The 23,240-nt window shown below is 45.8% G+C and overlaps 2 protein-coding genes across 2 annotated transcripts in view; one reads left to right on the forward strand and one right to left on the reverse strand.

The window, feature by feature from the left end:
- TIPE3 (TNF alpha induced protein 8 like 3) overlaps positions 1-11,719 on the reverse strand; it is a 36,433-nt gene extending 24,714 nt beyond the window's left edge. Inside the window, exon 1 of the mRNA XM_086710682.1 lies at positions 11,100-11,719. Within this exon, the coding sequence (XP_086566808.1) occupies positions 11,100-11,151 (52 nt within the window). The 5' untranslated portion in view covers positions 11,152-11,719. The remainder of the gene's footprint in view (positions 1-11,099) is intronic.
- The window catches only part of LOC147580221 (uncharacterized), a 132,895-nt gene continuing 120,360 nt past the window's right edge, over positions 10,706-23,240 (forward strand). The window contains exon 1 of the mRNA XM_086710683.1: positions 10,706-11,888. Coding sequence (XP_086566809.1) covers positions 11,150-11,656 — 507 coding nt within the window. The 5' untranslated portion in view covers positions 10,706-11,149 and the 3' untranslated portion in view covers positions 11,657-11,888. The remainder of the gene's footprint in view (positions 11,889-23,240) is intronic.

A 23,240-nucleotide genomic window follows, 5' to 3' on the forward strand; every position in this document is an offset into this window, starting at 1 on the left:
CAATACCTGCTTTATCCATGTCCTGGTTTTGCCATGGGATCATGTGTACGGGATACTTAATTGTTCTTATGACTTTACAGTTGTTTTACTCTGATCGACTTGGTGGCTGAGGAGGCCACAGAAGAGCTGGGAAAAGCTGAGGGGGGTAAAGTACTGGTCTGGGTGTGGAGGTGCTGAGCCAAAAGGTCTGCTGGCCTCTCCAGAGGCCCTGAAAGGTGGGATTCTTGCTTGGGAGAGAGGACTGGGCTAGAATGCAGCTTTGGGAATATTTGGCTTTGTGCTGAAAGAGTGGGTGTTCTCTCTCATATGAAAGTGTATTGTCAGGAGAGACCAGGACAAGGCCTCAGCCTGAGGGGACACAGGTAGGAAAAGAGCATTAATGAGGGAAGCAAGAGGACCAGTGGAGGAAGGGTGCAGGAAACAGGTTTATATACAGTCAGAGAAGTCAAAAGGAAAGAGAAAGTCAAGAAATTGTTGTTGAATTCCCATTGGACACTCCTCTGGGCTCTCTAAAAGTTGACTCTGTGTTGACTGAGCTCTGCCCACCTTGTTTCACTGAGACTAAATTATGAAGTTAAATCCTAACGGTAGAGAAGCTAACACAGATGAACTAATTTCTGTTTCCTTAAAAAAACAATCACTGTAAACAAAGATGAAAAACAATTGGAGAACTAGAGGTCAATAAATCTATCCCTGAAGCTGACAGCTGTTAAACTCAGGGTAAATTAACCTTTGCAATTATCACTGGGCATCTATAAAACCTGCTAAATATCTTTTGGGTATTAAGGAATATAAAAATCTTCTGAGGGCTCTGTGGAGGGCTCTCTGGATGCGGGGCAGGGGTGGGCCAGAAAGAAGGGCAGGGCCTGGTAGGGGCCCGTGGTGGCCGGTGGGCAGATGTGCTTCTTGGGGAGAAGTCTCCGAAGAGGCAAAGGAGGGGAGAGGGTGGCAAGAACACGGTGGAAGGTGTCAGAAGGAAATAGAGCAGGGGTCCTTTGATATCCCACCATCCAGAGTAACTCTGGTCCTATTTTAAACTTACGTATGTTTTTGGGGAAGGACAAAGAAGCCAGAGGATCTGGCTTCCAGTTCTGGTTCTGACAGTTTTTAGCCAGATGTTTTTAGTATTCCTGAGTAAACGCTGCAGAAGGGGGACTTTTATTCTCTTATAAAGCCCCCTCTTTCTCCAAATAAAGCTCCCTTGCATCTCTTCAGGATTGCTTTCTGGCTCTGGAAAAGCACATCTATTCTTAGGGCTCAATCTAATTTTCTTCTTTGTACCGTTTTCACATATTCTGCCATGAGCTATGGCTTGCCTTTGATCAGAAACCAATGTTACTAAAAGGCGGTAAGAGACAGTGCTGGACACCCATACCCCAGTCATCTAGCTCTGAATCTCAACTTCTCTTCACTGTGGGGCAGGCTCATCCTTGAGTTTTCTCTCATCCTCAAATCCAACTGGTTACCATTCTTGATCTGAAATGACTCAATGCTGGAGTGAAAAAAAATTTCTTAGGACTCAGCTTAAGCACTCTGATGAAGGGGATGTCTGTCTATCTTCAGCACCTCCCTTGGCTCTGCTTTCTAATCCTTCCTCCTCTCATGTTTGCTGCATTCACCACCCACCAGGTCCCGTGACTTTGGAGATGTGCACGGCTGCAGGGTCCTTCCACGACCTTCTCTCCCTGGCAGGAGCTTTGTGCCCCTCTTCCCGTCTTCCCTCCTGAGCCACCCTTCACCAGTTCTCGTTCTAGAGCCTGTGCCAGCCAGCCCTTGCCCATGTGTCATTGGGCTAATGCAGGTAATGTCTGCTGCTTAAAACAGGGCCTTCTGAAGATACAATGTCCTAACAGAAGGAGCCTCATGAAGGAACCTAATGGTCAGTGTTCTAGGCCCCGTGGGAGGTGGTGGGGGATACAAAGGAACCTGGTGCCATCTGCCAACTTAACTTACCTAATCTACCTGGTACAAGAGTACTATTATTGTTGTTAGCCTGTCTTCATATACCCTGACAAGCTGCATATCCCTGAGCAAGTTACTTAACCTCCCTCTGTGCCTCAGTTTTCTGGTCTATAAAATGGGGCTATTTATAGTATCTATCTCAGAAGGCTGGTCTAAGGGTTAAAAATCATATAAACAATCAGTTCAGTCTCAAGTGCCTTGTATGTGCTTAATTAACATGGAATAAATAAGTAAAATTCAAAACATCACTATTATTTTGCATTCAGTACTAGCCCTCTGGGGCTGGACTCTGACTGGCACATCCTTACAGCTTCTCATGTTGTTTGATATTTGCCACACCTTCTTAAACCCTACTTCCTCTCCTATAACCCCAACCCCAGTCTTCTCTCCCTGTCTCAGCGTTATCCTGAGGAAACCAAGGAACCAGACTTGAATGTGGTAGGACAGAGCTGCTCCAGAGACTTGCCCTGCAGACGGCCCCATTACCTCCCTCCCATATTCTACGCCGAAATCTGTGTACCTTCCCAGCATAACCCACAGGCCCCAAATCAGGCATGCTGGATGTGCTCACCAGAACAGCCCTTGACAGAAATTCCCTCCCAGGCATGAAATTGGATGCCTGTACCATAAAAATATCAACTGGGAACCTCCATAAAGCTACATGTCACCAAAATGTTTCTTTTCAGGGTTAGAACGGTTTCACAGAAAGCATATTTTGCTTTTGAGAGGAGAACCTAGAAGCTAGTGGCTGCTCCTGTGGTTTTTCAATAGTTTAAACCAATATTTGGACCCCACCAAAATGTCTCTCTCTTTTTTTACTTCTGGAGAACTGAGTTATAAAATACTGGTTTCTATTAGGGTGTGTCTAGCACTTTCTGTGCCGCCAAGCCTTCCATTTTTATAGTCTGCACACTAGTAGATTTTCCATGAACAGACTCAAGTTTATTCGCAGGCAATGATGTTTAGAAAACCCAATATGAACATGAAGACTGTTCTAAAGCAGCATCAGAATTTGGACCATGCAACTGCCTAAAAAAAAATTTCTGATGTATAAAAAGGTAATATATTTTTTGGCATGCCTTAATATATGTGAAGGACACAGATACTCATCCCCCTTATATGTTTTCTTGGATTAGGTTGGTACAGGACACTTGTTTTTTAAATGCTTCTCTATCCTTTATTTCTATACTTGCACAGAATACAGCCCAAACACCCACCTACACAGACATTTTACATAAAGAGTTGGAAGCCAAGTGACCGAAAAAAACAAAATCAAATTATGTATACAGTGTCTTTATAGAGATTTGCATGTGAATTCAAGTGAGAGCTAATGATAACTCTGGAAGAAAGGCAACCAGTTAGAGGATGGTGCTAATGGAAAGTGTGACTATAATTTGGTTTTGTTGACAAATAAAAAAGCAGGTACCATATTCTTAAAAAGAAAAATAATGTAGGAAATAAGGCTTTCTATTTGCACACTCACACACATTCTTGTCCCATCTCTAGAAACTTATATGTTGGATACAACCACCATCATGACACCCAATTTTACTTTCTAAGTATGACAACCCTCTTCCCACGAGTCCTCCAAGGGGATCCCCATTGAGTCAGGCCAGGCTCCTCACAGGTTCCTTTCTTCCCTTCCCTCTCTCCTCCCCCCATCTAAATCCTTCACTCTTTCAAGGCTACCCTCAATGCCCATCTCCTCCATGAAGCCTCCCCATCGGAACTCCAAACCACAATGCTCTGTGCTCCAAACTCTATACCATTTATTGTTGATGCCACCCAGTCATGCAGATTCAGTTATGGATGGCTGCAAATTTCTAGAGGGCAGGGTTACTTCTAATTCCATTTATGTATGCTACCATAGCACCTTGCACCACTCAACATAACACAGATGATCAGTCAATATCTATTGGATTGAGTGGATTGAATAACTGGGTGCAGAGCTATGAGGTCTAGAATGGCTAATTTTGTCTGGCAATCTAAATTGTCCTAATGAGGTCTAGATAAAATTTACAGCTCGGGGCGCCTGGGTGGCTCAGTCGGTTAAGCGTCCGACTTCAGTTCAGATCACCATCTTGCGGTCTGTGAGTTCGAGCCCCGCGTCAGGCTCTGGGCTGATGGCTCAGAGCCTGGAGCCTGCTTCCCATTCTGTGTCTCCCTCTCTCTCTGCCCCTCCCCCATTCATGCTCTGTCTCTGTCTCAAAAATAAATAAACATTAAAAAAAAAATTAAAAAAAAATTTACAGCTCAATGACTATCCCCTGAGCTTTGCTGGTAGACAGGGCTGCCATCCCTAATGAAACATTCTTGAAGAATTTGGGGGACCACCCGTGGTGGATGCTGCAACATACTGCCCAGGTTCCTCCTCAAGAATGGAAAACCAAGAACTTCACAAGCTGCTGGGGGCATGGCCTGCAGACAGCCCTCAGTTGATGGGAACAGCTTCACCCCAGGTCACACCCTGTTCCTTGGGATGGCCTGCATCTAATGACTCATCACTGTATAAGGGGATATGAAGTCCTGGCCCCTCACCCCAACTCAGAATGGTTCTGAAGGGCTACTGCAGCTCCAGAGCTGGAGGCTATTGTTGGGCATGCATTGCAGCTCAGTTTCTCACTCTGCCTAGTCCAGTGTTCCTCCCTTGCCCTCTTCTCCCCCAAATAAACTCACTGCATGCTTCCTGGGGAACCAACCTACAACATCATCCATCCATCTGTCTATCCATATACAGGCACACCTCATTTTGTTGCACTTTGCTTAATTCACCTTGCAGATTTTTAAAAATATTTATTTATTTTTGAGAGACAGAGACAGAGAGCAAGTGGGGGAGGGGCAGAGAGAGAGGGAGACACAGAATTCAAAGCAGGTTCCAGGCTCTGAGTTATTAGCACAGAGTCTGACATGGGGCTCGGACCCACAAACTGGGAGATCATTACCTGAGCTGAAGTCGGATGCTCAACTGACTGAGCCACTCAGGCATCCCCTTTGCAATTTTTTTTTTTTTTTTTTTTTTTTACAAACTGAAGGTCTGTGCCAACCCTGGTGGAGCAAGTCTATCAGTACCACTTTCCCAACAGCATTTACTCACTTCATGTCTCTGTATTACATTTTGGTAATTTTTGAAGTATTTCAAACTTTTCATTTTTTATTACATTTGTTATGGTGATCTGTGATCAGTGATTACAGCTCACTGAAAGCTCAGATGATGGTTAGCATTTTTTTATCAATAAAGTATTTTTATTTTTGTTAAAGTTTATTTTGAGAGAGCACATGCACACACATGCACGATGAATGGGGGAGGGCCAGAGAGAAACAATCCCATGTGGGGCTCAAACTCATGAACCGTGAGATCATGACCTGAGCCGAAGCCAAGAGCTGAATACTTAACCGACTGAACCACCCAGGCGCCCCTACCAAAGTATTTTTTGCTACCCTAAATTGATTTTTAAGTTAAGGTATGTACATTTTTTTAAAGATATGATGCAATTGCACACTTCAGAGACTACAATATAGTGTAAACATGACTTTTATATGCATTGGGAAACCTAAAAATTCATTTGACTATTGCAGCATTTGCTTTACTGCCAGGATCTAGAACCAAACCTGCACTATCTCTGAGTTATGCCTCTATCCATCTATTGATGTATGCATGAATTCAGCCAGCCAGCAACCTACCAGTCTGTTTAGGGTCCCTGGGTGGTGCTGGTAGGAAGTGATACAGGTGAAAAAGACCCAATCCTTGCCATTAGGGAGTTAACAATCCAGTACAAGAGATGAGAGATGTACAAGAATAACCATAAAGCAGACAATGGAAAGTGGCTGTTACCAAGACAGAATGTATAAACAAAAATTTGGCTGGCGTGTTATCCTAGGGCAAGGGGTCAAGAGTCTTCATGTACTGGTGTAGGCTGTGGCCATCACTATAGATGTCCTATCTCCCCACCAGATCTCAAACCCTGGAAGACAGGATGGACCCTGCCATTATTTCTCTGCATCTCCCATACTTCCCAACACAGGGTCCCAGACAGTGCAAGAAATCTTAAAACACAGAAGGAAAACAAAGCACTGGAGGAAAGCTTTGGCAGTTCCACCTTATAGGAAAGGTTTCTGGCTGTCTGGCCTTTCAGTGCAGACTTCCCAGGAGGCTCCTCTAGAGCCTCTTCCACTTATTTTGTCCATAAAATCTCAGGAACATGAAGGCACAAGACAGGGTCCCGACCCTTAAAGCAGTTACAGTCCAGAGTGTAGATGAGGCAGAGGCTCCTGAAAAGGTCCACAAACAGGAACAATTGTGGGACTATGACTAACAGGCAAGTGATACCTCATCCTCAGGTGGTCCCTGTGCCAGGTCGGCCAGCCCATCAATGGTCAATCTGTCAGTCAACAAAGGTTACTCAACAGTCTCCTTGAGGAACCTAACACTGAGAATCAACAAACTCCAGAACCTCAAGATCCCCTGAAACCAAGCATGATTTACTGTCTGCAGGGGAAAAGTGCCTTTAAGGAAAGCACCACTGCTATGCGCCTGATGGAAGGACAGGGGCTTGGAAGCCTGGGCTGGGGAGTCCATCTCCTGGATTTCCCTGCCTCACCCAAGTTGACACGCTAGTCTCCTTTCACTCTCCCTCTCCTTTCACTGCTTTTGTACAATCTGTCAGCAGTGTCTGTTGTTTGTTTCTCTGATGTGGCACTGGCCTCCTTCCTCTTCTGCCTTGCCTTAGAGCCACAACCTCCTCCAATACTGTGGCCATCCCTGCTAGCTGAGGCTTCAAGCCTAGGCAGTCCTTATACTTCAGGTCTATCAAATGTGGCTCCCGAAAACCCAACTTTCAGTCAGTCATATCTCTGCACAACAATCAGCTCAATGGGGGCTCCTCTGGCACCATCAGGACCAAGTTATTAAGACCCTCTTCCATGAGGCCCTCCCCTCACTCATATAACTTTATTTCCCAGTACTCCCTAGTATATGCCCTTCACTCCAGTTACCTCCCTGTTTGTGCCTTTGCTCAAGTGGTGTGTGACTTCTGGAATGCCTTTTCTCCTTTTGGCCACCTATTGAAGCCTACCCACTCCTTGCCACTTTATTCACAAAGACCAAGCTTAGGACCTAGGCAATGAGAAGGATGGCAAATACAAAGTTGGGGGCCTGTTTTCCCATTTCTTTTACTGTCTTGATGCTCTCCTACCACATCCTGACTCCACTGCATGGACATGTTTTTTGTAGCACCTACCCAGCTGCGAAGAATCCCCATAAGCTTGATTGCCCTGGACCATCTAGCTGCAGGTAGAAGGAGCTGGTCTGTCCTCAGCTGGGTAGACTATCTTGGTCTTACAAGCCAGAAAAGGAAAAAGCTGACACCACTAATGTTTACTCACTTGTTGCTTCTTAGGAAAGACTCTTAATCACTGCTGAGTTAATATACCAAGTGCTAGAATTTCTGAGAGATGGATGGTGGGTTTGCCAAACCACAGACTGCCAAGTTGGGTCTCTGGAATGAATCCAGTGTTCCATAAACCCTGCCTCTTTCCCAATCATAGAAAGAACCCAAAATCAAAGAAAAGTGGGGTAGAGTTTCAGGCATAGAAGTATCATCCTGTGCTTCCTGAAAAACAGAAAACGCAGTTGGAGACAAATCTCATCTCCCCCCTTCACCCTCTTATGTAGGGCACTGCATTGCTTGATGAGAAATCTGCACAGCAGGCCCTGGGGAGAGCTTTAGACAAGTCTCTGGAAAGGGGTGCAGTAAAGAGTAGGTGGTCCTCAGAGATTTTCTCACTCTTCTGCCAATTTCTATCTTGGAAGGTGACTTTCCAAAAATGGAAAGGAGAATGGCAAGGACCTCCTGTGCCTCTTGCTACCCTGAAGGAGAAAGGTTCACTGGTTGGAAGGGTTATCTCTTCTTCTATTTGAAGTGGCATGAAAGTGGCTAATCTCCACATTAGCCAGTGGATTGGGTAAAGCATTCTCTGCTTTGTACAACTTTACGTAGAGCTGGAGGGAAAGGGGTGTGAAAGTAGTATTTTGAATGTCCCCATCTTCATTCCTTGAGCTGGAAGATGAAGAGGATAAGAAGAGGTAAATCAAAGACAACCTCCCCCCGAAACCAATAAGCACGCGCACGCGCGCGCGCGCGCACACACACACACACACACACACACACACCAGAGAGAATGAGAGAGCGAAAAGGAGAAAATTCAAAACAAATCTGCTCAATTATATTAATGTAATAATAATGCCAACAATTGTTTTACACATGCCTACTGATTTACATTTTACAAAGCACCAAGGTACATTATTTAGCAGTATTCTTACAACAAATAATCCAATCAAATGATAATCAAAATAGTGGCTACCATTTACTGAATGATTACCAGGAACACTTTTCATGTGGTATTTTTAAAAATTTATTTATTTATTTTGAGAGAGTGTGTGTGCGCAGAGCCCTACATGAGGATCTATCTCATACACCAAACCATGAGATCATGACCTGAGCCAAAATCAATAGTCGGACGCTTAAGTGACTGAGCCACCCAGGTGCCCCTTCATGTGATATTTTATTTAATCCTCCTTGTGGTACTAAATGTCATCCCCATTTTGCAGAGGGGGAAACAGGCTTGGAGAGGTTAAATAGCTTGCCCAAAGGTAGAGAAGGGAATCTAGGTCTTTCTCATCCCAGAGTCCAGGTTCTTGACTTTAATAAGGTACCTCTCACAGGGATTTTTCACAAGTTCGAGAAGGGAAGGCCACTGAGGAGGAAGCAGCCCTTATCATCTCAACACAAGGAGACACACACATGAATACTCCAAGAAGTCCCACTTCCTCTGCTGTCCTCTGTTACAAACTCATCCAGCTTGCAGAGATACAGGTCCACAGATGAACGCCTCATTCCTTGTAGAGACAAAGGTCAACCCCTGTGGATAACATACCTGTCATTTAACCTGTATCTGAAGCTGCAGCAAGGGTTTCCACTTGACAGGATGCAGCGACAGCAAGGCAATGAATTAGCATCTAGTTTTGAAGCTTGTTCACGAAGAATACTTTAAGACTGAGAATAATGAGATGGAATGCCATTTAGCAGAATGGCTTGTGATATTCAAATAAATGTTCAACTTGGGAGATTCAAGCACACACAAAAAAAAGAAAAAGTGACCGTAGAAAACAGCAAGGTGCAAATGAATGGTGACAGCTCAGAGTTGGCTGTCCTCTTATTCATGGGACCCATCTGACCTCCATGGTAGGGTTTGCTGTTAGCAGTGCATGCAGAGACCTGACACAATGCATACATCTGGGATACTCTGTGCTGGGTAGGCTTGGGGAAGAAGCAACAGGACCCTTAAGAATTTCTTTCCTCCCCTTACACTCAAGCACCAACTCTTCTGGAATGTCTCCTCCCTCCTCTTCTCCCTCTTCTTTCTCTAAGCTTCCTTCTTCCCTTCAACATCAACGTGCACAAGAGATCTGAGGGTGGGGTGGGGAGAGCATGTTAATTCCTGGGATTTTGAGACAGTAAAGTGTCAAGGTCAGCACCCCCTACCCCTCAGCTTTCCAGATATACTTAGATACATACAAACACACTGAAACTTTAAAATGATGTAAGGAGATCCACAAGCCCCCCATGTGAAACAAAATCTTGGTGCTTCATTGCCACAGAAGCATAGAGGCAGCAGAAGGCTCATGTTTATTGGTTATATCCACATATGCCTACACAAAGGAGGTGGCCCTTGCACGCGCGCGCGCGCACACACACACACACACACACACACACACACACACACACAGGAATCCTCATACACAGGCATCTTGGTAACGCGGCCTTTCCTCTTTGCCTGCCTCATCTCTTCCCCACCCAAAGGTGTTGACCACAGCTGCCCTGTGAAAGGCTGAGGGGTACCACGCAGTGGGAAGGGAATCACTCTGCCCTTGGCTACTCCCTGCTGTGAGGCGTGGGCAAGGCACTTAGCCTCTCTGGACTTCTGTAAAATGGAGATAATAACCACCTGGCTAGATGCTGTGAGGATGAAGGGGAATAATATATGTAGGGCCTTTGGCACAGCGCCTGGCCCTGTGCTGCCTGGTTCCTGAGCCTGCCTTTCCTACACCCACGCCTGGGCTCATAGTGCCTCCTGGCAGTTGGTCCCCACTCTCAGGATGCTGGTCTGATACAGGGAAGAGTGGGGACTAGTCTAGGACTTCGGGTGTGTAACAGTAGAGTCTCAGTTCACAGGTCGGCCGGTCAGGGTGGCTTTCAGGGCTCCACGGGTGCCGCGAGCCACGGACAGGTGGGGAGGGTGATCAGGTCTCCGGTGCGCGGACCCGTGGGCGGCGGGGCGGAGCCGGCGGTGGAGGTGGGCAGAGCCCAGCGGTAAGTCGACCCAAGGCTGTGGGTGGCTTCCTCCTGTTGCTCAGTATCAGGGAGAGGCGGGGGAGGACATTCATTTTTTCCAAAGTAAGCATCCACCCATTGCTTCGATAACTATCGATTGTGAAAAGCCGGCGGCGCCTCTTAATGGCGAAGCCCTGCTCCCGCGCGCCCCCGCGGCTGTGTTCCCGGACCCCCTCCGCCGGAACCCCCTCTGCCGATGCGGGACAGCGATGGGCAAACCCTTCTGCACCGCTAGTGCAGGCTCGGGAACTGCAGCCACTAGCTGTGGTCTGACTCCTGCCAGTCCACCCGCGGGTCCTTTCCTTTCCGGAGTCCCCTGTCGCGCCCTCGGACCGTGTCACCTGTTCCGCAGCGTCCCTGGCGCCCCGGGTTCGAGGACGGGGTGGGCGCTCGGAAAGTTCTTTCAAAGGGCAGATGTGTTGCGACCCTCGCTGCAGCAAACTACGGGACGCAGATTTCCCGAACCTTTCCTCACCCCCACGCAGCCCGGGCGACCCGAGCCCGCAGCGGGACGCAGCTGCGCGGAGAGCCACCCGCAGAAGCACCTCTTCTTCCTCCCGCGCGCCCAAGTGCAGTGAGGGAGAAAGCCTCACAGCAAACTCATAGCGCGGAGCAATCCCCAGTCCTGGCCTGGAAGAGATCGGCCTCCCGTCCGGCAGCTCGGTGACATACTCACGATTTCCTGCCCCGGCCTCCCCTCCTCCCGGTCCCGGCCCTCCGGGTTGGGCTGCCGCGTCCCCTCGGTACCTGCGGCGGTCACGGGCTCGCCCTCGCTCTGCTCGCCGGAATCCGAATCCATGCTGCGAGCTGCCGGCCGGGCGTCCGCAGCCGCCCGCCCTCCCGTCTGCGGGACGCTCGGGGTCGGCGTCCGGGCTCCGGCTGCCGCGGCGCACTCGGTGCGGGCAGCCGGGCGGCGGCAGCCCTGGCGGCGCTGGCTGGGCAATGCGCGGCGGCCACGGCCGGGGGTCGACTCCCCAGAGGCGAGCGCCGCCCGCGTCCCGTTCCCCGCGGCCGCCGGCCGGTGCCTGCGCGCGAAGCAAGCGCGGGGCGGAGGGTGGGAGCGCGCGGGGAAGAGAGCGGGAGGGGGAGGGGAGGCGCGAGCAGGGAGGAACGGGAGCGTCCGGCCCCGCGGGTTCCAGACCGGGCTTAAATACCCCGGGGGCGGCGCCGCTCCTCCTACCCGCGCCCCGCGCCCTGGACCTAAGGAGCGCGGCGAGGTCGTGCAGGTCGGCGAGGCCGAGCGGTCTCTTGCTGGGGGCCAACTTGGGACGATTTTGAGGCGAGAAAGCGCCTCTACCGAGTAAGGAGAAGGAGAGGTTCCGTGTGGGAGTCCTGGGGTTGCCCGGGTTCGAGCCCACCAGCTCGGAGACCTTAGAAGAGAAACTCAACCTCTCTGAGCTGTTTCCTCACTTGGCAAATGGGGAAATGACAGTTGCTTTTTGTCGGGAATGTTGTGGGGGCGTAAATAAGATCATGCACGTGAGGAGCCGAGAACGGGGCCTGGCGCTTGGCGAGGAAGCGAACAGCACCGGGCAGGTACGCTGGCTCCGGCGCGTCTCCCCCGCGTGGGCGGGGCGGGCGGGGCGGTCGCGGCGCGAGGCCGGCGCTGGGAGCCGCGCGCGTGGACACGCCCTGCCGGCTCCGGTCGCCGCTTCGCGCCGCCGACTCGTGCCAAGACCGGGTTTGAAACCTTGTCTTTCTCCTTAACACGGAGTGCTCCACATCCTCAATATCCCCTGCCCTTTCACTTTCTAAAGAGGTATTTGCGCATTTACTTCGTCATTAAGAGAGGAAACTACCATACTAGGGAAAATGCCCAGAGCAGGAGCGGTAAGGCCTCAGGAGATCCTTGGTTGTTAATTCTCAACCATCCGTGCAGTCTTACTGTCTCCCTGAATTATCGGCTCCAACACTTATGTAACCTCAGGCCAGCTTCCCTGTATACTAAGTTCCACAGAGAATGAAAACTAACTTTATTGACCTGAGCAAAATGAGATGAGGAAGAGAAAGTCTACTAAAGCCATTTAATTGTTTCCTACGTGCATTTGTTTAATCTGCACAGTGACCCAGTGGAGAGTTGAACTATCTGCAAATGCTTTTTTGGAGATTCAAATATAGTCGAAAGTTGGCCATTTCGTAGAATTCGAAATTATTATCCTCATTTTATAGATATGGAAACTGAATTTCAGGGAGAGTAGATAACTTTCTTGTGGTCTCAGGTCCAGTAAGCGGATGGGCTGGGACTTGAAATCAGGCTTATCTGATGTCCAGATGGGCTCCTAACTGGTAGGGTATAGGGTCACAGGTGAGTTTGGCCTGTTGGCTACCTGAGGGCTTCCTCCTTTAGTGAAGGTATGGGCTTCACGGAGTACAAATAACAGTTCTTCTACTTTGTGTCCTCAGAAAACATTTTCTAGACGGCCAAACTCAGGACTTTAGTTGACAAAAGTTGGATGGGTTTCCATAGAACAGTCAAAAGAGCCTCATACTAGATGTGTGATCTTGGGCAAATGGCTTAACCTTCAGTTTTCTCATGTGCTGGCATCTCCTTCATAGGGTGGTTGTAAGGGAGTAAATGAAATAATGTGTGTGGAGGCTATTACTCAATGCCTGGCACACAGCTAATGTTTGGTAAATGGAAAGTACATTACTTCTTAGATCTAATGGATCCCATTTAGAAAAAACAATATTTTAAAATCACATTTTTAAGTGAAAAGAAAAAAGTACCAGCAACATTTGGATAAAAGTTGATATTCAAAAGTAAATAGCTGGGATCATTTAAAAAGTTTGCTATCATAGCTTTGCATTCTTAAGGGAAAACAATGATGGTAGCATCAGAGAACAGAGCATATTGGATTGGAAAGACCTCCAGCTTCCTCTGAAAGCCAAACCTTGATCCAACAATAGGAAATGTGAAACTTTCTTCCCTTAGACCTTCTTTCCTGGCATTTGGTAGAGGATTTTTTGGTTTTTGTTTGTTTGTTTTAGTGGACAGGTGGTCTGGGTTGAAGGGTGAGATAGACAGAATCCCACTCAGGTAATAAAGGAAATAGGGAAGTTCACTACTGGAACTTGATTAACAGTAAACCAAGTATGGGGAGCACACATTTATGACACATAGAGGCCCATCAGCCATTGGATCTTTACTGAATAATAAGTACATTTCTACTCAGAGGTAAATTGCTGGGGATGGGGGATGCTGGTCAAAGTGCTTTTGGAAAGTCTATGATGTGAGTCTTCAGAAAAACAACACCTATTCATTTATCTGTTCCTATGTTCAGTCATAGTATATTTCTGCAAAAAAACAAACAAACAAAAAAAACCGGCAGACATAGAATGAAAAATTGAAAGTGGAATTAAACAATGGAGAAGAGAGATCCAAACTAAATAAGGTCTCCATTCCAATTTCCTATGATATACAGGCTGTTGTCATGGGATAGCAAGACAAAGGGAAATGACTGCTGGCATGCATATGTGTTTAATGAGGAACATTAGTGGAACATACCTTATCTGTCCTCCCAGTGTGGAAAAATCTGTATAAGAGAAGGAAGTCCTTAAAATAGCATCTCATGGCCATCACCCCCACAAAAACAGTGAAATCTGAGGTGCTGAATCTCCTTTACAAACCAATCCTAGTACATTTCTTTAAAAAAAAAAAAAAAAAGAAGGAAAGAAAAAGCTCTTAGAAAAGAGGAAAGGATTTCCGTAGTTCCTCTGTGTATTTTTAGACGAATGGCATCACTTTGCAGACTTGAATCTAGAGTCTGAGGGTTATAAACCACTTTCCTCAGTGTTTCCACTACATCTTTGCAGTCTGGCTGCTTTTCAGACACACAAGTTTCTAACTCTTAGTGGTCATTCCTTAGCTTCAGCTAACGAAGTCTTTTGGCTTTTTAAGGAACTTGCCTGTCTAGTGGGAAAAGCCTATCTACTTGTAAGGTGTCAAGAAACAGATAATAAAATAGATCCATTTCTGCTAACACAATAATACTCTTTAATCTAAGCCAGTGCTGTGACTCATCTGCCTGTCTCCTTTTGTGGGATGGAAAGGGAGCTGTCTGTAAACCTTCGGGCAAGCAGCCTGGAGAGGGGAGGAGGTTCCTCTCACACGCTAGGGCTGCTGTTCTGCTTCAAAACCCTACAGAGCTCTGGAACTGCCTTTTTTCCTAGGCTGAAGCAGCCCTTGGTATTTTGGGATGAGAGGTTGGCCAGGACAGCCCCAGTTTAAATAACTTGTCTCAAAGTGGATGCTGGCACCAAGGAAGCTTCTGCCCAGAGCAAGGGGGGCCTTCATGGCTCTCTCGGAAAGCTGTACAGTGAGGTCTGAACTGGCTTTATATCCATCTGGTAGAATGAGGTGCCAGAAGACAGCCTTGAAAGAAGGGGCTTTTCCTTTTTTTTTTTTTTTTTTTTTTGGCTAGCAAAAATAAAGTTTTATTGTTCTGCATTCCTTATTTCAAAAGTATCACTGTGGAAAAATTAAAAATTAAAAAAATAGTATTTCCACCAGTTGCATAACTGTTAACACATCTTTTGAGTAATTTCTCTCCTTGTGTATGGCATTCTCCTTTTTTAACTTGCTTTTTCCTTTTAATAATATGTTGTGAACATCATTCCGTCTACTTTTTGAAAACATGATTTGCACAGTATTCTGTTGTATGGGTGTATCATAATGTAGTGAAATAGTGCTCTAGGGTTGGGCATTTAAGTTGTTTCCAAATTTCTGCTATAATTGACAGCTCAGTAAACATCTTCATGTCTAAATCTTTGCATACATCTTTAATCAATGTCTAAACCTTCAGCAGCCTCATTTGTTCTTCTTGGGAGAGAGAAACAAGACAGAAAATTGTAGCTAACAAAATAATTGCTGTATGTATCTCAAGACTTTATGATTATCAAGAATTTTTGTGGGCATGATCCCCTCTCAGCACCCTGGGTGAGTTATTTGAGTTCATTCTTGTATTTACCAAGCATTGATTGAGCCCAGAGGGGATCCCTATCGGTTGAGGACAGGAGTGGAGATTTCCCTTTCACGTTGTCTTTGTGGGCAATGTGTCCTCTGCACAGCTCTAACCAAGTCTGGACACCTCGTGGGAGGCAGACTGTTGGGCATCAGGCCGTTCTACATTCTTAGCTTTTGCCCTCATGAGCTGCCTACAGGATAGCTTCTGGAGCAGCTAATGCAGTTATAGTGACTCTAAAGCACTGTTTCAGAGGAAGAAGGTAATTGAGAAAGAGGGGAAGAGGAAGAGAAAGAAAGAAGAAAGCTCTATGGGCCCAATCTCTGTTGTGCTCTGGCCCAGCTTTCTATGGGCTTATTTGCAAGTCTTTTAAACAGCAAGACCAGGATCATAGGGGTCAGCCCTTCTGGGACTCTCCCTGATCACATATGGTGTCTGGTCCCACTTGTGGCATTCACAGTGGGGGCTGCAGGATGTGACTGTGCTGTACTGGAGCTGTTCTTACAAGGATCCACAGGGCTCCTATGTGGGCACCCTAAGTGACCACTTCACTTGTGCCCAGTGCCTTCCCATAATCATGTGGCATGGAAAGGGTCAAAATTGTTCCCACTGAGGGGAAGACAGTTAAGACCCACACGACTTAAGCAGTGACAGAGTCCTTACAGTTTTCAGGAAGATAGAAGAGTACTCAGAGACTGCAAAGGGGCAGTATTGCCCAGTTTTCAAAAGGAAAAAGGAATAGGTTCCAGGAATAACAGATTGGTGACATTTTTGGTGCCCTCTAGCAAAAGTCTGGAACAAACAGGGTTATACACACTTAAGAAAATGATGATCACCAGTAGCCAACATGGGTACATTATCCGTCTCATCAAAATAACCTTGTTAACTTTCTTTAAACAGGGTCACTAGATGTCTAGTGACATCAAGATAATTTTATTCAACTTCAAAGTAGCAAATATTAGTTGAGTACCCTTTTTGTGCTTCAGGTACAAAGTGAAGGGAACTGGCTGCCACACATACCATATATTGTTATTTAAGTAAAGACTTTGATGAAATCTTGCATAATTCCCTTGTTGTTAGGTGGATCTAGAGCTGGTTGAATGATCCTACCCAGTGAGTCTTGATTCATGATCCTGAGTTAATTTGGACAGAAGTCTCCAGTGTAAATGACACAGTGCTCTGTCCTTGGCTCTGGTCTATTCTACTTTGTTATTTTATTTTATTTTTTATTTTTTTATTTTTTAAATGTTTATTTTGAGAGACAGAGAGAGAGAGAGAGAGATTATGAGCAGGGGAGGAGCAGAGAGAGAGAGAGGGAGAGAGAGAATCCCAAGCAGGTTCTGCACTGTCAGTGCAGAGCCCGACACAGGGCTTGAACTCACAAACCACGAGATCAGGACCTGAGCTGAAATCAAGAGATGCTTAACTGACTGAGCCACCCAGGTATCCCTACTTTTTTCTTTTTTTAAATCAGTGATTTAGAAGATGAATTAGGTTCTGCTTATCAAATATGTACCCTTCTAGGACAAGTCAGGGAAGACATGGAATCACATGGAAAAGATAAGTGGGTCTTGGTGGTCCATGAACTCAATGTGAGTCAACAGTGGGATAACAGCTATGTTGCTAAAACAAGGGTGGGCATAATCCTGTGTTTGAGCTGATGTTATGGATACCTGGGGTCTTATGAGCATTTGGTACCATATTTTCAGGAGACATACCAGGGAGCTCCCAGAGAAGGAGAATTAGGACAATGATAGAATGGTTTCCAAACCATTCTTTGTGAGGAAGTTTGAATATCATTCCAGGGAAGAAAGAAAACAGGGATGGGTGTCCTCAAATGTGGAAGAGACCTGGACTCTAGGCTGATGCAGGATCAATAGATGGATGTTATAAGAAAGTAGAATTTGGATTTTGTGCCAGTCCTGGCCTGCCTGTTCTCAGATCCATTCCTTGCCATTTCCCTGCTCTGTATGGAAGAAGTGCTGATCCCTGCAGTCTGTGTGTGCCAGGGATATTCTCTCCAATTGTCTATCCCTCAGATATTGGCACCTCCTCCATGGCTGCATCTCCTCCGTGGCTCTTCCAGCTCCTACCAGATGGACTCACTGTGGTTCCAGCTTCCATCAGGTGACCACAGCCTCTGGGCTCCAAACGGCACCTCCTCCCCTTTGTCCCTCTAGCCCATGGCAGTGGCTTCCTGCTGTTGCTAATATCTAGCTTGCTTTACTGTCCTCTGTTTGGCTTCTCAGCTCTTCAGTCACCTCTGTGGCCAATTCCCAGCATTACTCCTGGAAACATAAAATAGTTTCCACTTTCCTAGTTGGGCCTTATGAGTATAGACACACAGAAAGCAGAAAGACTATTCTAATGATTACAGGTGGATGACCACATTGTGGGAACCTGGAGTCCATGATCTTTAGGGTTCCTTTAGAAGTTGGAGCACAGAGGGGAAATGACATGCTCAGATCCCAGAAGGGTCAGAGTTGGGACTGGAACTCGAGGCTCCTGACCCCTAGACTAGCACTCTTTTTTTGATGTTAGCTCTCGCCTCCTCTGCAATTATCTTTATTAACCATCCACCCATAGTTTCTGTTAATCACTCTTCTGATCTATGGGAGGGAAAATTGAGTCTCCTAAAGTCTTTTTTTTTTTCCTTTTAATTCTCTTGTAATTATGGGACAACCCAGTTCAATAATGCTTACTTGCTAATTATTTTACAGAACAAATACTGCTTGCCAAGTGTTGAGTGGAACCTTTTTTCCCCCTCTATTTGAAGCATTTTTACTTAGAAAAGCTAAATACATGTTCCAATATAAGAGGTTCCATTTATACAAGTTTGTGATTTCGAGGGCTATAGAAGAGGAAGGGGATGTTAAAGGTCATAAATCCCATTACTTTAGATATAAAGAGACATGTCCAGGAAGATGGAGTGACTTGCCCAAAGTTAGCGGCAGAAGTGGGACTAGAACCCAGGTCTCCGGCCCTAGTTCAGGGCACTCATCATAGTACTATGCTCCTTTATGGGCTGTTTACTATTCCTTACTACATCTGGTTTTCAATCTGCTTCTAACTTCTGCAAATCTCTCCCTCAATACTGATATTTCCCCTTTTATCATCTCTTGCACACTAGTGTTCTAGTAGCCCATATCCACCTGGAATGGAATTATTAAAAGCAGGACTTGACCAACCCCTCTTTAATTTCTTCATCTCATCAATGACTTTTTCCCCTTTCCCTTCCCTTTCTTTCCCTCCCTTCCCTTCCCTCCCACTTCCCTTCCCTCCCCTCTTCCTCTCTACTTTGTCCCCTCCCCTTCTTCCCCTCCTATTCCGCTTCTTCTCGCCCCTCTCCTCCCCTTCTTCCCTCCTTCTTCCCCCTCCCATCCATCTCTTCCCCTTCCTCCTCCCTCCCCTCTGTTCCCTTCCTCCCTCCCCTCCCCTCTCCTCTTCTGGATTTTTAAATTTTCTAGTTCTCTTTCCTCTCTAGCCAACATTTTCTTTCCCACCAAGTCTTCTCTTAGCATTGTTCTTTAATTGACTCCTCCCTTCTGTGTTCAAAGCCCATCTGCCTGGTTGAAGCCATCAACACTTTTAAGGGAGAAATCTTTCAAGTACTGGATCTGATTCCTGGTTGCCATAAACCTTTGATCATTCTCTGAGGAAAGCCATAAATTAATGTCATCCCTTGCAAGGACCCCTGGGCCTACCTCTATTACTTCCCTGGCCTCTTGTCTGTGGATGTGATCATCTTAACATCTCAGTATGGCATAGGTGGGAAATCCTCCCATAGCCAAAAATATCAAATTTATTTTAGTTCAAACCATTACCACATATCATCCCATGGTAGTTTTCAGTGTTTCAACAACTTTCTTTTTTGGCTGTCAGTTTTAGCTGGATTTTAGATCTTTCCAAATTTGTATTATCTAGACATTAACAAGCGGTTAGCTTTATTGAAGCTCTTTCAGGATAACATCATTACAATATTTGAGTCACAGTGACCTTGTTCAAAAGCACTAATCCTCCCCCCAAACAGACACATTGATACCATATTTCCAGTTGGCTTAATGGTATTCCAAATTCTGTGTTACTTTTTTCCAGTGTGGATTGTCAAGTCAGATCATTGTCAAGAATCCAGGAACTCAGTTCACCCTTCACATTCGTATAATTCATACTTTCATTTCTTTTGATGAAGTTGATGAGTCCAAGGATCAAGTATTAGGTTTCTGTCCCGGGAAACAAGTGAAGGGGATACCTATCGCCTTCCGTAGTGCAGGACATTGCTGCAAGAGTTAATAGGAATGGGGAGTGGCACACAGGGGCGAGGTCAACTCTGGACTCTGGATCCTAGCCCCATCATTCTCTCCCTTCCCAGATACAGAGTGGAGGGTGGGGTCAGTGCAACGTGGACTCTCAGTTCCAAATAATCACATCTTTCCAAAGTCTCCATCAGCACCCAAGGTGCCAACAGCTCCCAGTTCCTCAGGCTCAGAGTCTTCAAATTAGTTCTCTGATTTTTGTTTTTCTTTCACTTTGGCACCCATAGTCCTATCAAATTCTAATGCTATTTCTCCATAGGTCTCTCTCTCCTTTTTTAAAAGTTTATTTATTTATTTTGAGAGAGAGCGCGCACGCATGAGCGAGAGGGACAGAGAGAGAGAGAGAGGGAAAGAGAATTATAAGCAGGCTCTGTGCTGTAAGTTTTTAAAAAAAATTTCAATATTTATTTATTTTTGAGAGAGAGAGAGAGAGAGACAGAGCATGAGCGGGGGAGGGGCAGAGAGAGGGAGACACATATTCCGAAGCAGCCTCCAGGCTCTGAGCCATCAGCACAGAGCCCGACACAGGGCTCAAACCCACGAACTGTGAGATCATGACCTGAGCTGAAATCAAGAGTCCCGTGCTTAACCATCTGAGCCACCCAGGCGCCCCTCTCCACAGGTCTCTTGATTTTATCTTTTCCTTTCCAAATCTGCAGTTTCCCTCCTCCCAGCTCTTCACCTGTGTCTTTGGTTGCTGCAACAACATTTTCCCCGGCCTTGCCCAAATCCCACTACACCCAAGCCAGAGCTCAAGCTCTGTCTTTTTCATCTGAGAACTGTGTCTTTACTATCTTACTCTGCTCCCCATGCACAGAAGAGCCTTGAATACATGTCAAAACAAAGAACTAGCCAGAGACTACGCAGTGATGGGTTTGTTCCATGCCCACCCCATTTCAGCCTCTCTCTGCTTCTTTCTTGCCCCACACTTAATTTCTCTGGCTCTGTTTGCTGCAGCCCTATCCCTGTCATGTGGGTTCCTTGCTCCTCTTCTCCCCAGCATAAAGCCTGTCTCCTTCCTGACAGGCAGGGTGCTTTGCTGTGATGGCTGGAAGTTTTGACTCTCTGGCTTGGCCTGGGTTCCTTCTCCCTGGAATTATCCTCACAGGAACTTGAGGCCAGCATGCCCTGGTTTTCTTGGAACCCACTTCTTCTTCTTGGCTTTTCCCCTGGACCACTAACTGTTGGGTAATTTCTCCCGTGGTGGAGTGAAGACACCTGGATTTTTGTCCTGGCTGTTCATGACCTTGATATGTGACTTTATTTTTTTTTTTAATTTATATATGAAATTTATTGTCAAATTGGTTTCCATACAACACCCAGTGCTCATCCCAAAAGGTGCCCTCCTCAATACCCATCACCCACCCTCTCCTCCCTCCCACCCCCCATCAACCCTTAGTTTGTTCTCAGTTCTCAACAGTCTCTTATGCTTTGGCTCTCTCCCACTCTAACCTCTTTTTTTTTTTTTCCTTCCCCTCCCCCATGGGTTCCTGTTAAGTTTCTCAGGATCCACATAAGAGTGAAACCATATGGTATCTGTCTTTCTCTGTATGGCTTATTTCACTTAGCATCACACTCTCCAGTTCCATCCACGTTGCTACAAAAGGCCATATTTCATTTTTTCTCATTGCCACGTAGTATTCCATTGTGTATATAAACCACAATTTCTTTATCCATTCATCAGTTGATGGACATTTAGGCTCTTTCCATAATTTGGCTATTGTTGAGAGTGCTGCTATGAACATTGGGGTACAAGTGCCCCTATGCATCAGTACTCCTGTGTCCCTTGGATAAATTCCTAGCAGTGCTATTGCTGGGTCATAGGGTAGGTCTATTTTTAATTTTCTGAGGAACCTCCACACTGCTTTCCAGAGCGGCTGCACCAATTTGCATTCCCACCAACAGTGCAAGAGGGTTCCCGTTTCTCCACATCCTCTCCAGCATCTATAGTCTCCTGATTTGTTCATTTTGGCCACTCTGACTGGCGTGAGGTGATACCTGAGTGTGGTTTTGATTTGTATTTCCCTGATAAGGAGGGACGCTGAACATCTTTTCATGTGCCTGTTGGCCATCCGGATGTCTTCTTTAGACAAGTGTCTATTCATGTTTTCTGCCCATTTCTTCACTGGGTTATTTGCTTTTCGGGTGTGGAGTTTGGTGAGCTCTTTATAGATTTTGGATACTAACCCTTTGTCCGATACGTCATTTGCAAATATCTTTTCCCATTCCGTTGGTTGCCTTTTAGTTTTGTTGGTTGTTTCCTTTGCTGTGCAGAAGCTTTTTATCTTCATAAGGTCCCAGTAATTCACTTTTGCTTTTAATTCCCTTGCCTTTGGGGATGTGTCGAGTAAGAGATTGCTACGGCTGAGGTCAGAGAGGTCTTTTCCTGCTTTCTCCTCTAAGGTTTGGATGGTTTCCTGTCTCACATTCAGGTCCTTTATCCATTTGGAGTTTATTTTTGTGACTGGTGTGAGAAAGTGGTCTAGTTTCAACCTTCTGCATGTTGCTGTCCAGTTCTCCCAGCACCATTTGTTAAAGCGACTGTCTTTTTTCCATTGGATGTTCTTTCCTGCTTTGTCAAAGATGAGTTGGCCATACGTTTGTGGGTCTAGTTCTGGGGTTTCTATTCTATTCCATTGGTCTATGTGTCTGTTTTTGTGCCAATACCATGCTGTCTTGATGATGACAGCTTTGTAGTAGAGGCTAAAGTCTGGGATTGTGATGCCTCCTGCTTTGGTCTTCTTCTTCAAAATTACTTTGGCTATTCGGGGCCTTTTGTGGTTCCATATGAATTTTAGGATTGCTTGTTCTAGTTTCGAGAAGAATGCTGGTGCAATTTTGATTGGGATTGCATTGAATGTGTAGATAGCTTTGGGTAGTATTGACATTTTGATAATATTTATTCTTCCAATCCATGAGCAGGGAATGTCTTTCCATTTCTTTAAATCTTCTTCAATTACCTTCATAAGCTTTCTATAGTTTTCAGCATACAGATCCTTTACATCTTTGGTTAGATTTATTCCTAGGTATTTTATGCTTCTTGGTGCAATTGTGAATGGGATCAGTTTCTTTATTTGTCTCTCTGTTGCTTCATTGTTAGTGTATAAGAATGCAACTGATTTCTGTACATTGATTTTGTATCCTGCAACTTTGCTGAATTCATGTATCAGTTCTAGCAGACTTTTGGTGGAGTCTATCGGATTTTCCATGTATAATATCATGTCATCTGCAAAAAGCGAAAGCTTGACTTCATCTTTGCCAATTTTGACGCCTTTGATTTCCTTTTGTTGTCTGATTGCTGATGCTAGAACTTCCAGCACTATGTTAAACAACAGCGGTGAGAGTGGACATCCCTGTCGTGTTCCTGATCTCAGGGAAAAAGCTCTCAGTTTTTCCCCGTTGAGGATGATGTTAGCTGTGGGCTTTTCATAAATGGCTTTTATGATCTTTAAGTATGTTCCTTCTATCCCGACTTTCTCAAGGGTTTTTATTAAGAAAGGGTGCTGGATTTTGTCAAAGGCCTTTTCTGCATCGATTGACAGGATCATATGGTTTTTCTCTTTTTTTTTGTTAATGTGATGTATCACGTTGATTGATTTGCGAATGTTGAACCA

The sequence above is a fragment of the Puma concolor genome, chromosome B3 (assembly GCF_028749965.1).
Source record: "Puma concolor isolate L17-30 chromosome B3, mPumCon1.1.hap2, whole genome shotgun sequence".
NCBI lineage: Eukaryota > Metazoa > Chordata > Mammalia > Carnivora > Felidae > Puma > Puma concolor.